This window comes from Equus caballus, chromosome 1 (genome assembly GCF_041296265.1).
Source record: "Equus caballus isolate H_3958 breed thoroughbred chromosome 1, TB-T2T, whole genome shotgun sequence".
In the NCBI taxonomy this organism is placed as follows: Eukaryota; Metazoa; Chordata; class Mammalia; order Perissodactyla; family Equidae; genus Equus; species Equus caballus.
This window is the reverse complement of record NC_091684.1, coordinates 50,507,379-50,525,453: the sequence shown is the minus strand read 5'-3', so window position 1 is coordinate 50,525,453 and position 18,075 is coordinate 50,507,379. Positions and strand designations below refer to the sequence as shown.

Below are 18,075 nucleotides of genomic sequence, written 5' to 3'. Positions count from 1 at the left end.
CATTGGTTACATCTTGAAATGATAATATTTTGGATAAACTCGGCTAAATAAAACATCGTTAAAATTAATTTCACCTGTTCCTTTTATTTTTGTGTGGCTGTAAGAAAATTTAAAATTACAGATGTGGCTTACATCATACTTAGATAATGCTGCTCTCGACAGTGTGTAGACTTTGTTTTACATATCTATTAGGTTTTAAAAGAAGTATCACATGATTGCTTTGAGGATATATGGATTATGCTATTATTTTTAAATCTCAATCACTGTATTAGAAGAAAATGTTGCTGAAGTTCTCCAAACAGTGTTATAATGCTAGGAAAATATTCTCTCCCTTGTTGTCATTGCTTAACTTTCAGATGAGAGCAAATGAGACTTTAAGATGATATATGTTAAATTAAATAATTATACTGTTTTATTATAAACTGAAGCAAGAAAGGAAAAGTGATATTTATAATGCTATGTAACAGAAAATAAAGTTTCCATAATTTATTATCTAACTATATCAACAATATTTTAGAAACAGACTTCTCAGTTAAAAATTGCTACTCTGGTTCATTTCAATTGAACTGACTTGTTTGTAATTTATCAGCCATGAGACAAATAGTCTTAAAGTGTCAAGTTAGACTGTAGCAGCAGTTGAGCACTGACAAGTGAAATATGGAGCTTTAGGTTGTACACAGCACCATCTGTTGGAGAAATCTATTAACAATTTTGAAAAATTTTGGAGGAAAAAGAAAAATTGAACTTAACAAATCAGGAATGTGGTTGGGATGCCAAAAAAAAAAAAAAAAAAGCATACCAAAAACGGTTAAACTGTGACAAAATACTAACTTGCTTTCAGTCCATTACCATAAAACTGTCATTTTCAGTCAGTTGAACGATGCCCACCCCAATGCAAAAGGAAAGGAGACTGTACCAGAACAGTTCCCCCACACCTACTAGTCGGGAAATGAAAACAGGACCAAAGGAAATAAGCATTAGTTAATAATGCCAAGTTTTATATATGTCTGTGTATATGGATTTGCCAGCAATTACATGTCTTTATGAAATATTAGTCAAAATAATGACATCAGTCACCCTGCCCCACGTGTCAGAGTGGGACTCTTAGCCCTCTGGGGACAGTGAAGCAGGCCTGAGAGATTGGGTGGAAGTCTCCATTGCCTTTGGGATCAACGTGAGTAGAGGCCAGTGTGCCAGACACAGCAGGCCTAGGCCCGTCGTAGCTCAGAGCACTTCCATATCTGCTGCACATTCTGGGTCACTGATTTATGGTGTTTAGCTTTAAGGCATTATGTATGATCCTGATTTTGAAGATAGGACCGTATTAGTTGTTTTTTGCCTGGGGTAATGGTTTAAACAAAGGATTGAAGAAAGTGACATAATGCAGCTAATTGCCTGAAAGCCATGCCTTTTTATTTGCACAAGAGGAAAAGTAAGCAAATGTGGAGGAAGATTTTTCTGGAAAAAACATGGAGAAGCAGATCCTTCGGCAATCATGGAGAACCTTAGAATGATTATTCCAAGATGGCCAAACATCCCCTCCCTCACTCTCTTCTTCCAGGAAGCCTGCCCTAAACCCCAGACTGAGTTAGAGTCACCTGGGAAACATGTCCACAATGCTTGGCTTGTCTTCTTTCATAACAATCAACTTTAACCTTTGCTTCTTCCTTGATGGACTGTAAAGTCGGTGAGGCGGGGCCTGGCTCAGACTTGCTGACAGCCATTATGCCCAGTGTACATAACAGCTCTTGGCACAGTGTTGTCACCTCATCATAATTTGTTGAATAAATGCAGAAATGAATGATTTGTATCCAGGCAAATGCCCCCACTTTTGGTGATACATTTCCTCAGTAATTCAGGGACCCATGCCCAAGAGAGAAAGCAACTTTTTCAAGAGATGCCACAACCAAATAGGGAAGCCGGGAGAGGCAGAGAAAGGGCAGTAATCATTACAAATTAGTTTTCTAAAAATAACTTTAAGATATCTGATTGTCAGAAATTATACGGATTGCTAAACCTGGTGGGGAAAAACAAAGGAATATCATTGTTTCCAGACACTCTGCAGCATTAGCACTCAATCCATTGTGCAGATGTCAATAACAAAGTCCCACCTTGAGTAAAGATGTAAAATAATGCTAATCCAGACAGACATAAAGCAGATACCAGAACTGAAGAAGAAAGTTAAATTACTAAAATTTTAGAGGTGCCTGGACCTCTCTGTGTCTTTTCAACTTCTCATGAATATAATTATTTCAAAATAAAAGTGGGAAAAAAATTGAAAAGGTTCCTATTATGTTTATATTGAGGAAGATGGGTCAAGTTATGTTATTTGAGGGGTTTTTTCCTATGACATCTTGAGTGGGCTTGTTAAAAAAGTTGCATATTCAGATGGAGTTGAACTTTAATTCCAAAGAGATGAATGTCTATAATTTCCTGAAATATTTCAGTGAATACATTACAAGTGCTCTATTGTCCCACATATTCTACAGAGTTGAATATTATAGATTTATTTCCTTCATTTTTTATTTCCTTTTATTTATTCCCTTTGTTTCCTCCAATTTATCTGATAATTAGTTTTCTGTAATTGGTGAACTTTTGTTTTAAAAAACAATGAAATCGAAATGATATCAATTCAGATTTATACACTGTAGAGATACACAACAGAGATAGTGTGATGTTTAAAAATATCCAACCTGGGGCCGGCCCCGTGGCATAGTGGTTAAGTTCGGCACACTCTGCTTCAGCAGCCCGGGTTTGTGGGTTCAGATCCCGGGCACAGACCTACAGTACTCATCAGCCATGCTGTGGCAGCAACCCATATGTAAAGTGGAGGAAGACTGGCACAGATGTTAGCTCAGCGCTAATCTTCCTCAAGCGCAAAAAAAAAATCTAACTTTAGATCTGCCACACACTGGCTCTCTGACTCTCCTCTACTCCCAAACTGTGCGACCTTGGAAAGAATATGTAACCTAAGTTGTTACATGAATACAACTGTGCTGGTGGTTTTCTATCATTTGTTTGTCACATCTAGCCCAGAGGAAACTTTTCTTATCCTGATCTTACAGATGAGGAATGTAGGGTGGCTCAGAGTTCAGGAACTTGTCCAAAGTCCAAGGTCACTGGTTGGAGAGCTGGATTTGAACCCAAACACCTATTTCCAGTGACTTTCCACAGACTCATACTAGCTGGCTTGCCCTTTTGAATTCTAACATCCTAAGACTCCATTTTTTCCCACCCCTCAATATCAGATACTCCATTCTTGGAGAAGCAAGCTGAGTATAATATTCACCTGGCCGGAAGTTGAATCTTAGATATAGAAATGGTCCTTTGTGAAACCTTGAGGTTGTATTCCTTTTATAGATGTTCACACTCAAAACTGACCAGGTCACAAACAGCCTTCAGAAAACAAATTTGATATAGGAAAGAGCGTCCTGGCCCTATTTGACCAAGTTATCGAGACATTTAATCATGTGCACATAAAAGAGGCAAGACTAATCAGGAGGATCATTTGAAAGCTTTAGAGTAACTCATTTAGTGGGAACATGATTTCAACCCTGTTATTTATGCTTCATCGTATTATGACCTCCATAACCACTGTATTTGCAAAGCATTTTATAATCCTTAATTGCTCTGTGCAAAATCTCAGTTACAGACAATCCTGTCCCACCTTTTACAAATAAAGAAACTAAATGAGTTACAAACTACTTAAGAAATTTATCATTAATCAACGAGGCAAGAAAGCTGTAGAACATTAGTTTCCATTTCTGGTGCCGCAGAACGTGCCACTGTAATCAGGACTTTCAGCTTATAGAGTGGGCCAATAAGAAGTCATGTCAACCTTTTGGACCAGGGTATTTGCAAATCTATCTGTTATTCAAACTTATCAACCACCCCCTATGTGCCAGGTAGTCTGCAAAGACACTGTGTTACACAGTGGTGGAAGTCCACGTCTGTGTGACTTCATCCCTTCTCCTAGACCTACGTTCTAATCTCAGCTCTCAAGCAGACCAGCTGAGTGAGTATGGGCAAGTCACTTAACCTCTCTGAACTTCAGACACCTACTTCACCAAAATGCTATGTGGGCTAAATAGTAATTGACCGGCCACAAAGTAGACATTCAGTAAGTGTAAATTTTAATCTTCCTTCTGGCCAAAACTATCTACTTCAGAACTCACTTTTCTCTTTTCCCTTTAATCTTTTTGTGTGTGTGAAAACTTTGCTAGTAACAGATTAAAAAGAGAGAAAGAGAGAGGGATTCCAGGGGCTTTTCATAGACTATGGTATTATGAATCACCCCGAAAGGTAAGAACTTCTTAATTTTTATGCCCTTTTCTCCTTTAATTCTATAGCGACGGAGTACATATCCTTTTAAAAAACAAAACCATTTAAAAGTAATAGATATTTTTTATTGCCCCATAAGTTCCTCTTCTCATACTGAACCATCCTTGTATTGTTTCGCATAGAATCCTGTTGTCACTTTTTAATAATTTAAGTTCTGAATTTTTAAGGACAGGTATAGGGTGGGAGTCTTCTAAGACCCCACTTCCCAAACATGTCAAGACCTGAATTGAGTTTGAAAAGCAGATTTTCAGGTTCCACCCCTGGCCTACCACATCAGAATCTCTATGAGAGAAGCCCAGGAATGTGTGCTTTTAATAAGCAGCACTGGTGCTGCCTGTGATCTGGCCAGTCTGGGACACAGTGCACTGGGAGCTTGGTTTTCTGCAGGTACGACTGTGATACAGGCATCACATTTCTGCTGCAGACTGTTTTCTTGGGTTTATCTCTGTATGTAAAGGGTGGGAGCAAAGTACAGATTGTTGGTAATATACTCCTGCTTCTCTGGCCTAAGTAAGAGACCATTTTAAAATCTGAATACATATAAATTCAATCCTGGAAAGAACACTGGCATTGTTCATTTTTACATTATCAGACTTGCTATTTGCCTGGAAATCCGATCTTTCTGAAGTACCTTTTTAGTTTGCCACACAGCACTTTCAGAAGTGTTTTATAGTCTCATGAGTTTTTAGTTCAGTTTGGGTAAACATCCATTAAGTAAACAGTAAGTTCTGAGTTAGAAACTCATGGACATAATAGACTTTACTGTGGATTAAAAAGTAGGAAGACTAGAGCCTCTTTTTCACACACAATTTTTTAATTAAAAAAAACTATTAAAAGAAGAAACAATAACAGTCTCTACTACTACATATATTTTAGAGCAAGATTTAAAGACTCACGCAGTTACTTGGTATGAAATGTGTGAGTCTCATTAATTCCCAATTGGTTTCTTTGTTCATGGATCCCGGTTGAACATCTACAGTGTACCAGGCCACGATATCAAACAGCATTTAAGTTAATATAATTTAACTGTGGGTACTTCACATTTCCTGAAAAGAAAGTCTAATTTTAATACACAATAATTTATCAAAATTATAAACAGAATAAAAAGCCTTGCAGTCAGGTGCTCATGATGCTACATAATGTGGCCACAAGTCAGGGCTTCACAGCAGCTGAGTGCCAAGAGCCCTTTCCTCTCCCTCCCACAGCTTCTCTTCCACTGGGCATTTAGTTACCAGCTTTCAAACATTCAGCTAAGCTCATTTTATTATTGTATTTCAGTTTCCTTTTTTTAAAGCAAGAAATAGAGAAAAAAATATACTTGAGTTGAATCTACATTAAACACTAATAGTCTATTGTATTATATTTATGTATATTATTTATTATTTAATACTGGTATTTGTAGTAGTATTAACCCATATAATAATACATGAGTAGACATTCATTATAATATGTATTATGATTTTCCTCTTATCTCACCCCTTCCCTTAATTTTTCTGTAAATTATATGAATTTACACATAGACATGTAAAGATGTGATTAGTCAATTGTTATTTTTTTGTGACTTTTTCATTTAATATGCCTTGGACTTCTACCCCATTCTTCTTAATACTGCACAGTATTCCATAGTATGAATATATCATAATTTATGTAACCTCTGTCCTGTTGATGGCCAGTAAGATCTTGTGATAGATTTTCAGGTCATAGGAATTCTGTAGTGACTTTACCAACTGGTTTTCACCTCCTCCTCTTGACAGCTCACATTCACCTACTATCTACGACATTTATTTTCTTACTTATGCAGATATCCTAGAGTGTAATAGCCTAGCCTTCAACTGTAGCTTTTGAAGAGATTGTTTCTTTTTATAAACCAATCTTTAAATAATATTTTTTTATTTTTATATTTCTATTGACTTTTATTCTCAGAAAACAAGTTAAAAATATTTTAAGTACACATAAATAATAACCTGGTTAAGGGGAGATCTCTCTTCTCCATTTCCGCATGCAGAGGCCTGGGAATCTGAGTAATTCAAAAAAGCAATGTGTATGTATATTATTCTATTTAAAGAATGATGCATGGGGGGCTGGCCCGGTGGCATAGTGGTTAAGTTCGCACACTCTGCTTCGGCAGCCCAAGGTTCGTGGGTTTGGATCCCAGGCGTGGACCGACACACTGCTCATCAAGCCATGCTGTGGTGGCGTCCCACATACAAAATAGGAATATTGGCACAGATGTTAGCTCAGGGACAATCTTCCTCAAGCAAAAAGAGGAAGATTGGCAACAGATGTTCGCTCAGGGCCACTCTTCCTCATCAAAAAACAAAAAAGACTGGTGCATGAGAACTCTAATGCCTAAAATTCCCACATTACTTCTTCCTTTGGATTGAGGCTTATGTTTAAAATACCTGTTAAAATAAACACTGAAAGTCAATAACTATGCAAGTTTTAAGTGACAGAAGAATTGCTAAAAGCTTTAAAATAGAGTGGGTACAACACAGAGGATCCCTGAACCACTGGCAAATCCTAAAAGATATCAGAAGTTGAATGTGGGCTTAGAAACCTGATCTTCTCCATTTACCACTCATCCGCAGCTTCTGCGATGTACACGCTCATTTTCTGTTTGGAGTGGCTTTACTGCTTTATCAAAGCTGATATAGCCTACGTGCGGCCAGGCTGCCTGTGCTGCACAAAGGGGCAGTTCTTCTCAGTCTGTTGCTATTACAGTTTCCTGGGGTGATACAGCTGTCTCTACCTTAACTCCTCACAAATGGATGTGCACGTACCCACAACACACACACACAGACACACAAACACCTAAGAAGTGCATGTTACAAGTCCCCTGAAAGATGCCTCACTCCCTCTGGTAGGTCCAGACTGATCTTGAGTAAACTTCACACTCATAGGATACCCGGCTCATTACATGTAAAGTTAGGAAATCTGTCTTGTTTGAAGGATGTAATTTCATGGCAGAGTCTTCTTAAATTGCTTCCACTATATGGAGGCCGGAGCCGTTTCTAAAGGAGAACATAATCACAAGTTTGAGGCTGAAGTAAAAAAATATTTGCTTAACTGATGATGACGTGATGCACAGCAATTTAAACAAATGAGCAGAACTTTCTCAGTTGCAGCATGAGTTATGAATTCTAGGAATTCAGCCTTTTTAAAATGAGCCAAGTTGGGCCAGCCCTGGTGGCTTAGTGGTTAAGTTCGATGCACTCCACTTCGGCAACCGGGGTTGGTTCCCAGACGCAGACCTACAGCTCATCTGTCAGTGGCCACGCTGTGGCGGCAGCTCACGTACAAAAATAAAAGAGAAAGACTGGCAACAAACGGTAGCTCAGGGTGAATGTTCCTCAGCAAAAACAAATAAATAAATAAGCCAAATCATGGGAAGGGAAATATATCTGCTTATATTTAATGTTTAATAAACTTTTATTTTCTCTCAATTGCTGAATAGGTGAAAACTTCTCCAGACTATTTCCCTAAGCAAACTCTTTGATTCCTTCCTGTTTTGTTATACTAGCCTTCTTTTTTCAGTCTTTATCTTTGTTTTCTTTCATTTTCCTTCTCTGGGGACTCAGCATTTAGGTTTGGACAGAGCAGAGGGGAAGGAGATATGGTTAGGAACCAAAAAGGACCAAAGTTCCAGTTCCATCTTTCATCTGGGTTGAACCCTATTTCTCTCCTAGTTGGCAATGAATTTGGCGCTCCCATCTCAGAGTTCAGTGGCTAATCTGTAAAATAAGAAGACGTCATTGATCCAATTGCCTAACCATCCATTTTAGCATTCTACAAATTTCTGTTCGGAATAAGCCGTGATCTCAGCCCTGCGTATCTAATAGAGGAGGCAGGCATGTTCATAGTTATGGGATGTACCGTATGTATCAGAGGTATGAAGAGACGCTTATGTGAGTAGCAAAAAGAAAACCAACACCCCTCCCTGAAGTGTGGGAATTTTCTCTTTATTTTGTACCAAAACCACCCGAGGTATATAAACCCAAAGGCAATACTGCCTTATTCCCCACCCTCTTCTCACCTCCTCAGCTCCAGCTCCATTTCCCATCCCTCTGAAGTAACCAGTACTAAGTTTCTTCTACAGATTTCTCTTATAAACGTACACAAATGTGCAGATTATATTTTTCCCCTAAAAAGGATCATACTATGCATATTGCTCTGCATCTTGCTTCTTTCCTCGCTTTATACACTTTATACTGGTCAGTTACCACCTGCCTGGCTCCCACTTTCCCTCAGATCTCTCCTCTAATCTCACCTCCTCAGAGAGGTGTTTCCTGATCATCCTGTTTAAATAAGAACCTCTCCTCCCCATCCCCCCTCCCCTTGTCACATTCTATTTCCTCCCATCAACTTATTTTTTTCTTCATATTTGTTTAGTGGTGTGTGCCCCCGCCATTAGAATGTAATCTCCATGTGAGCAGTGACTTAGTTTACTCTTTACTGCATCCCCAGTGACTAGACTAGAGCCTGCACATAGTGGGGTCCTCAGTATTTACTTGGTAAATGAATGAATTTGCATCACCCTATTTACTAGCTGCAGGAGTCTCTAGAGTGGATGAAACTTGACTTATCTAATCCTTCCCTTGTGATGGGCGTGTAGGCTCTGTCAAGCTTTAGTCATTACAGGCAATGCTGCTTTGCATATACTTGTAAGAAAGATGTCAGAAAACGGGACTGCTGGGACAAGGATAGGTGCATTTTCATTTTGAATAGATGATGCCCAATTACATTGTCAAAAGATTACTGCTATTCACACCCCACCTGCAAGAATGAAAGCACTTGTTTTTCCAAAATTTTCTCTGGACAGATGTTATCAGTCTTTAATGTTACTAAGAGATGTGGAGAGAAATCATATCTTGTTTTAATTGGTATTTCCATTTAAATTATTAAGTTTGAACATTTTAGTATATGTTTATTGACTGTTTTTCAGCCTCTGTGAATTGTGACTCTTGTTTATATAACATTTTGCCATTTTCTGTTGGCTTGTCTGTCATCTTATGAACTTGTAGCTGCCATGGGTATTGAGCATATTAATCCTTTGTCATGCATGGCTATTATCTTTCCCAGTCTACGTTTTGTCTTTCAGGTTTACTATTTTTGTCATAGAAAGCTTTATATTTTTTATAAGAATTTATTTATTTATTTATTTATTTATTTATTGAGGAAGATTACTCCTGAGCTAACATCTGTGCCAATCCTCCTCTTTTTGCTGAGGAAGACTGACCCTGAGCCCATATCCATGCCCATCTTCTTCTACTTTATATGTGGGACACCTACCACAGCATGGCTTGCCAAGCGGTGCCATGTCTGCACCCAGCATCCAAACCAGCAAACCCTGGGCCACCGAAGCGGAATGCGCACACTTAACCACTGCGCCACTGGGCGAGCCCCAAGAATTTATTTTTTATTTATTTATTTTTGGTGGGGAAGACTCACCCTGAACTAACATCCTTTGCCCGTCTTCCTCTTTTTTCCCTTAAGGAAGATTAGCCCTGAGCTAACATTTGTGCCAGTCTTCCTCTACTTTGTATGTGGGATGCCTCCACAGCACGGCCGATGAGTGGAGTAGGTCCACACCTGGGATCCGAACCCGAACCTGGGCCACTGAAGTGGAGTGTACAGAACTTTAACCACTTGGCCATGGGGCCAGCCCAGCTTTACATTTTTATATACTCAGAACTGCCTTTTCAGATTCTAGGTTTTTAGTTTTGAGTAGGAACATTTCTCCTAACCAAGGCTAAGCCATATTCTCGATTATTTTTTTTTTTTTTGGTAATAATTTCTTTAAGTAAAGTCTCTTGTCCAGCTGGAATTTCTATTTCTATTTGATAAAATGCAGTGATTCAGCTTTGTTCTTCCAAATAGATTTTCACTTATATCAACACCATCTTTTATATAAATCATCTTTACCCTACTGATTTGAAGTGCAAATATATGCCTTTGATTTAAATATACTGATCTATATATATAATACATATATAAAAGTAGATATATATGGATTTAGATATATATGTGTGTATATTATATATGTATGTGTATACATATATAAATTTGAATCTATTTCTTGATTCTCTATTCTTGTCCTCCTGACCTGTTTGTCTATTATTATACATATTTCTTATATTCTTATATGTCTCTCTATATAACTGTTTTATTATGATACTTCTAGGTCAGTTTTAAAATCTTGTAAGATAAATTCTCCCTCACAAATCTACTCTTCCAAACTATTCTCGGTTAGTCTCAAATATTTATTATTTCATATGATTTGTAAAATCATTTATTTCGATTAAACCTACCAGAATTCTGCATAAAATCTGGCTTTTGAAAGAAGACCCATCTGGCTGCACTACAGCAGATGGAGTGGCACAAGGGGAGGCGAGTGGCGGGGAGATGGTTAGGAGGTAGTCTCAGTGATCCACGCAAAGCATAATGGCCTGAATAAGGGGGTGGCAGGAAAGGAAGCCATTTCCAAAGTTGAATCAATGGGACTTTGACCTTTAGAGGTGAAGTACAAAGGAAAGCGAATCAAAGCTGTTAGACTGGAGGCCTGGGCAAACTGGAAACCCTTTACCAAAGTTGGGACTACAAGGGAAGAAGTAGGTTTGGAGGTGGACAGAAAGGAAGAAGGTGTGTCCATTTGTAGACAGGTTGAGTTTGATGTGTAAGGGCCATCGGTTGGCAGATGGAAATTGGTGGTGATGATACTAATCATTTGGGTAACTTAAAAATATTTTAAAGTGGTTTTCAAATAAAGTTATAGAGCCTTTCAGACATACCTACGTCCTTATTCACTTTCTTGTGAGGCCCTACTCTTTTCTGACACATTCCTACTTTTGGCAGTTTGAGGGCAGATTATGATAAATAAGCACAGAATGAGGTATCCCTTCTTGAAGAGTAGAAATTTGTCCATATGTGCTAAAGTGCCAGTTTTGAAGATGTTTGTTCCTCTTTAGTAGAAATATTTTTCTATAAATACCATAGATGAATAGCTTTATAATAAGGTCATTGTAGTTTTTATCATAAAAACTCTGTTTAGACTACTGAATATAAATAATTTTAACTATCAAAATGACACAACAGTTTGTCTCAAAGTATTACGTAGACAAGCTTATTCTCAAAGCTTTTTCATTCATTTGTCTTTTCAGAACTTGACAGCCCAGAAGAGCTGGGGAAGAAGCGTATCTGCAGGATTATCACTAAGGATTTCCCCCAGTATTTTGCGGTGGTTTCGCGGATTAAGCAGGAGAGCAACCAGATTGGTCCTGAAGGTGGAATTCTAAGCAGCACCACTGTGCCCCTTGTCCAGGCTTCTTTCCCAGAGGGTGCTTTAACCAAAAGGATTCGAGTGGGCCTCCAGGTAATGTTCACAAAAAGTTGTTCTCCTTGGTACACATAGAGAGCATGTGAGAATGTTCTGCTCTGGAAACAGTTGTCATAACTCATCCTAGTGATATTGCTAATCAAAGCATTAGGCCATTCTGGGAATCATTAACCTATTTCAAATGAAAAGCATTAAGTAAAAAGCGTAGTGGCTTGTTAAATAAGGTACATATTTTAGGGTTCTTCTGTTTCAAAGTATCACTTGGTTTCTGATGAAAGATGTTTCTTTTAACCATAGGTTATTGGTATATGGAGCAACAAAAGCAGCAAACAACAAATATACCATTAAGGAAACAAACCATATTTGATTTGGTTTAGAATATGCCACATCATAAAAGCAGTAATAGTGAAATCTGCAAGCTTTCAAATTTTGGTTGGATTTAAATAACTCATAAATGCTGGATTTTACCCAAACCAGTTGGAACTTGTTTTAGTTTGGAAATTTGACTGAAAATCTTGGCAAGAATGTTCTTTCTTGCATTTATTCATTTCAGTTAGACCTTAACCAGTACTTTTTTTCTTACTAAGGAAAATAACCTGAAATAATTTGTGTTGTTAATCAATACACTGACTAAGAGTTTAACTGAAAGTTCATGTTCTTTTTGTGAGGCTGACCTTTCATGCCCAAAGAGTTGGGTTTTTTAGAGCTTAGTGCTCTAAGTCTTGAGCAGGCTATCAGTAAACAATTGGTTATCTGTTTTTTGTTTATTCCTCCTCACTTAAAAAATCAATTTTCCGATGAGAGAAAAATGTCCACTTCGTTTAAGATTCTTTCTCTGTCTCTAGGCCCAGCCTGTTCCAGATGAAATTGTGAAAAAGATCCTTGGAAACAAAGCAACATTTAGCCCAATTGTCACTGTGGAACCAAGAAGAAGGAAATTCCATAAACCTATCACAATGACCATTCCGGTGCCCCCACCCTCAGGAGAAGGTGTATCCAACGGGTACAAAGGGGATACCACACCCAATCTGCGCCTTCTCTGTAGCATTACAGGTTTGGTTAAGTTGTTGCTATACTTGCTATTAATGCTAGCATTTGCAATGATTCTGTACAAAGATATAAAGCCCTTGAAACATCCATGCCAACATTATAAGAGTGAGTGAAAAAAAAATTTCATTTGTCCATTATCTCGTCTGTATTATCCCTGTAATTATTTCTTTAAGATGCTGATATCATGACTCATTTAAAATTCAGTGATATCATTTTTCCTGCTATTAAGTTTAGTATTAATAATAGCATCCTTTTATTGAGGTTTTTATTAAATCTACTGGAACATCTAGGTAATCTCTCAGTGACCTAGACAGAGGTGGTGGGCCTAGCAACACCCTTTAGACTGCAGGAAATTAGATGGACTTTGGGAAAATGGAGCTCCCACAGAGTACCAGGAGGAGGGAAGAGCAGAGTACATGATTCTTCTCACCTACTCTACTCAAAGTATGATCCAACACACTAAATATGCAGAGCCTAGGAGAATAAGCACCTGGAATACAGAGTTTAACTCATCCTTTGATTAACCTAATATAATTTTTAACTGAAAGTCTAAGATTAAGACAGGTTGGGGGTTTTCTTGAAGAGCAATTTTAATGGCTAATTCTCCCTTTTACCCTGTAAAATTAAACAATTCAAGCAGTACAAAATGAGCTGCTTCTTAACTTTCTTGATAGTTCTTTCTTTTTTAAAAAATAATACAAGAATTATATTGTCTATCTGAAACAGCAAATCTTTGCACTTATAAAATATGTTTATAAATTGTGGTTGCCCCAAGTTTAAGCACTCATTAGTACCCAAACAGAAAAGCAATTTTAAAAGAAATCTAATTATATATATAGTTATATATCTTACCAGGAGATCACTATAAGCCAGTAAAAGTATAAAAGGAGAGTAGAGAGGAAAACTACTGTTAGTACATGTTATTAATTGAAACTGTTGGAGTTTTGCAAGTTGCTAGCTATTCAGAAAGAATAGGATGGTGATGAAATTTTAAAAGGAACATCTCCTATAATAAAGTCAACATATCTGCTCTTGTTCTCTCAGGGGGAACCTCGCCTGCTCAGTGGGAAGATATCACAGGAACTACTCCTTTGACATTTATAAAGGATTGTGTCTCTTTTACAACCAATGTTTCAGCCAGGTATGGAAATGAAGGACTCTAAAAAGCACTAAGGAATTAGTTTTATTTCCTTTTGGAAAGTAAAAATTGTTGTGTTTAATATCAATGTGGTTCTTTTTTTAAATTTTGATGGTGAAGTTGGGCCTAACTCAGAAATTTAAAATTCAGTGGAATAAGTCATTTTATCCAGTTCTTACAGGAAGCTATAGATGCTAGACTGGCTTCCTCTAGTAGAAGTTCTTAGCAATTCATAAAAACCAATAGGATTTTCCCTTCTCTCCTGTTTTCTTCCATACAATTCTTGCTCCTTCCAATGGTAAAGTAATAGATTCAACTCTTAAGCAGCAGTAGAAACGAAGGCTTCTCATGGGTATGTGTAAGAGGGGACCAAGAATTTTACGGGAGAGAAAAGAGAGAAAAAAATCCTTAGCATTTTCTTAGCAAAATTATAAGAAATAATAAACGTAGGGTTTTTGTGTTTGATAGAGAATAAACACCTTTGCTTTTTGTTTAAATGAATAAGTTAATGTTTTGGGTTAGCTCCCTTATATAGTCTCATTTTTTTAGTGGTGAATTTTTTTAAGATTTGTCTTTTAAATCACCTCATTTTCATACTTCTGTTTTGTTTTTGTTTTGTTTTATTTTGTTTTTCTCAGATTTTGGCTTGCAGACTGCCATCAAGTTTTAGAAACTGTGGGGTTAGCTACACAACTGTACAGAGAATTAATATGTGTTCCATATATGGCCAAGTTTGTTGTTTTTGCCAAAATGAATGATCCTGTAGAGTCCTCCCTGCGGTGCTTCTGCATGACAGATGACAAAGTGGACAAAACTTTAGAGCAGCAGGAGAATTTTGAGGAAGTTGCAAGAAGCAAAGATATTGAGGTACCTTGTTCACAACAAGTTCATTCAATTACATTCCTCAGAAATGGGCTTTTATTTTAAGGCCATAATAGCAGTCACTATAAATATCAACTACATTATTGATTTTAGTTTTTGTTTAAAAAATTTGATATAGATTCATTCTCAAATTAAGTGTCTTTGAGGTTATCTTAGTTGGTTAAAATGTAGTACTGATGAATCTAAGTCATGGTCTCCATTTTCCTGTGGCTACTTGAGTTATCTTATTTTCATGGTCACTGTCTATTTGCATTACCATGATTTTCCTTTTTCAAATCTAGTGATCAGATAAATATCTAAGGGTGAAAAAAAACTTTCAAAGTCTATATGAATAAGTGATTGATGTCAGGCAGTTTCTCAAACATGTTTCAAGTTGCTAGAATAGAAATAAATATATAATTCCGTCTTGTACATGTCCATGATATAGTTTCCAATCACACTTCTTGAATTGTGGGACAATAGAGTTATTTTTGTGGGAAACAGCACCATAGGAGTAATTTCATATTAAGGAGACAAATATGACACAGAAATATGTCAGTCTTTTATTGTTATGTGACTTAAAATCTCAAAATTCTTTCAACTTAAATTAACATTAAATTATGTATTTCTTTCACTCTAAAAGGTTCTAGAAGGAAAACCTATTTATGTTGATTGTTATGGAAATCTGGCCCCACTTACCAAAGGAGGACAGCAACTTGTTTTTAACTTTTATGCTTTCAAAGAAAATAGACTGCCATTTTCCATCAAGGTAAATCATCTTCAACAGAGACTCTGTGAATTAAAAAAAAAAAAATGCTCTTAATAAAAAGAAAAGATTCTAACAATTTATTCAGTTTGAAATATCCCACCAACCTTGAATTCGTAGGAACAAGGTCAGATTTTGTCCTAGTTCTTCCCGAGTGTACTTTCTAGCCAGGAAGGCTTTGTAGTTAGTAAAAAGGGTCTTTACCTTTTAGACAGCTAAATAGTCATTTATGTTAAGCAAATGTTGATAAAACCAAACAGTCTAGAATAATAAAATCTGGTTAATGCTCAGTAATCAAATAATGGGTAAAATCCAAATTCAGTATTCAAGTTTCATCTTCATTTCTGGTGGAGCCCAGGGACATTCTGGAGAGACCATCTTCCTCCTCAGAGAACAAAAGGACATAGGACAGTTGTTTTATTGTTATTATTATTTGCCGTTATTATTGTTGTTAAACCTGAGACTTTGAGAAAAATAAATGATTAGACAGGAAGAAAATGCATATAACCCAGACTATACAATAGATTTTCAGGATAAGACAAGCAGATACAACAATCCTGTGTTTAGACTAGGAGTTGGGCATCCTAAATCTTGCCTAGTTTAAATGTGACCACCTTGGTTGACATGTAATTGTTATCATCTTTTCCCTTTGCTTTTTCTGCCTCTTGAAGGGCTCCATAAAACAAACATGCTTAACTCTTGTACAGACAGGAATCCTCAGAAAAGTCTCTTTCTGTAACTGTCAACTACCTAAATTCTTCTAGATTAGAGACACTAGCCAAGAGCCCTGTGGTCGTCTGTCTTTTCTGAAAGAACCAAAGACAACAAAAGGACTGCCTCAAACAGCTGTTTGCAACTTAAATATCACTCTGCCAGCACATAAAAAGGTATCTTTTATTACTGGTTTATTTTAACTTTCTCTCCCCGGTCTTGAAGAAGTGGGCCCTTGGTATGCAATTAAGGAATGCTTTGTAACATGATTAAAGCTCTTGAAACTCAAGTTTTATTAGTCTCTTTGTGTAGATTGACTAAAGTCTTGTTACTGTGGTGTCAAATTCTTATGGTTTGTATGATGGAGTCTTGTTTATTGGTTCTGCTGGTAGTTCATAGATTTTTATGCTTTCAAATAACGTCACATTAATTTGCCATGGATGTACAGTTCTTGATATTTTTTGTTGGCGTCTTTTGATTTGCTTTGCTTTCTAAATCAGCTTGCATTTTGTGCTCCCTACTCAGTCCTTTTCATATCCTGATACTCTTTTCCCTGCTGTCCATTATAATATTCCTTGTCTCTGCAATGCATCTTGGAACCAAAAGGAGACAGAGTCAGATCAAGATGAAGAGGTAATATGAACACTTCTGCTTTTATTCTGTCAGAGATAGAATAGAAATTGAATTTGTGTAAAAGAAGTTTCGGAGGGCTAAAGTGTGGGAAACATATTTTTGCAGATATTAGTTCAAATGAGGTAAAAGAGCGTATATTTTTCTTAAAAAATGGTTCACTCTTCCTCCACGTAAGAGTACTTCAGTACATTCAGTAAAATTATAATCCAGCTAATGATTTAAAAAGGAACCAAACTTCTTTATAAACATTTTTAAATGTGATAGATTGGCATGTATAAATATACATTGTGCATATTTTCACCTAGTATCCACTGTGAAACTTTTAAATCAAGATCATGAGTAACATATGAAATTTTATTGTACAAATCAACTTGTTTTATATAATATAAAAGATATGCTGAATGGCTATTAATAAATATCTGATATTCTATTTAAAGAAATTTATCTTGGCCATTTTTTTAACGCTATAGTTGTTCAGTTAAATTTTGAATGAATTTTTCCTTATAAATTATCTCTTAATATTTTTCCAAGCTATCTGATAATTGGATGTTCTAAACTCACACCTCAGTAATAACAGAATCAGCAGCTTTAAGACTCAGTAACATTATTTCTAATAAAACCATTCACCTATTTTTAATCTCCTCATCTACACTTTATGCCTATTAACATACAGAAACAACAGTGCTAATCAGAATAATAAACTTTGTGTGCCTTTTTTCCTTGAATGTACTCACATAGGGTGAGTGTACTTTGTGATATATGTGCTTTCAATATGAATGAATTTGGGAAAATGTACTGCTCAGCAGCAGAAGTCTCTGTAACGCTTGTCTTTTATTTGTAGTTCCCTGTAGTCTGCTATGTTGGTGCTCTTACATTTGCTAAATGATGGTTATTTGTTGAGACATTGGCTGGGATTGTAGAATCTCAGTAGAAAATTAACATTTTCATGAGGAAATTCCATAAGAAGAAAAATAAAGATAAGATATCAACATGTCATCCTACAAAATGTTTCGAAACTGTGAAAATGTCACAAGGAAGTTAGAGACAGTCTTCGGTTTTTTTCTTTTTCAGACCGAGAAAACAGATAGACGACAGAGCTTTGCATCTTTAGCTTTACGTAAGCGCTACAGCTACTTGACTGAGCCTGGAATGAGTGAGTTTTCTAACACATTTACTAATCTATGTGGACTTTTATAAGAAGAGACATTTTTTCTATGCAATTGAATTTGGGGGGTCATTTGA

General features: G+C 36.7%; 1 protein-coding gene across 50 annotated transcripts in view; it reads left to right on the top strand.

The window, feature by feature from the left end:
- Nucleotides 1-18,075, top strand: part of ANK3 (ankyrin 3) — a 627,813-nt gene that overhangs the window by 562,397 nt on the left and 47,341 nt on the right. For 33 of the 50 annotated variants that reach the window (XM_070225383.1, XM_070225362.1, XM_070225335.1 and 30 more), the window contains 8 exons: nt 11,499-11,710; nt 12,520-12,727; nt 13,769-13,865; nt 14,501-14,729; nt 15,367-15,492; nt 16,254-16,376; nt 16,807-16,833; nt 17,905-17,986. In XM_070225383.1, coding sequence (XP_070081484.1) covers nt 11,499-11,710; nt 12,520-12,727; nt 13,769-13,865; nt 14,501-14,729; nt 15,367-15,492; nt 16,254-16,376; nt 16,807-16,833; nt 17,905-17,986 — 1,104 coding nt within the window. The remainder of the gene's footprint in view (nt 1-11,498; nt 11,711-12,519; nt 12,728-13,768; nt 13,866-14,500; nt 14,730-15,366; nt 15,493-16,253; nt 16,377-16,806; nt 16,834-17,904; nt 17,987-18,075) is intronic. The other 17 variants (XM_070225455.1, XM_070225444.1, XM_070225429.1 and 14 more) reach the window with 1 other exon arrangement.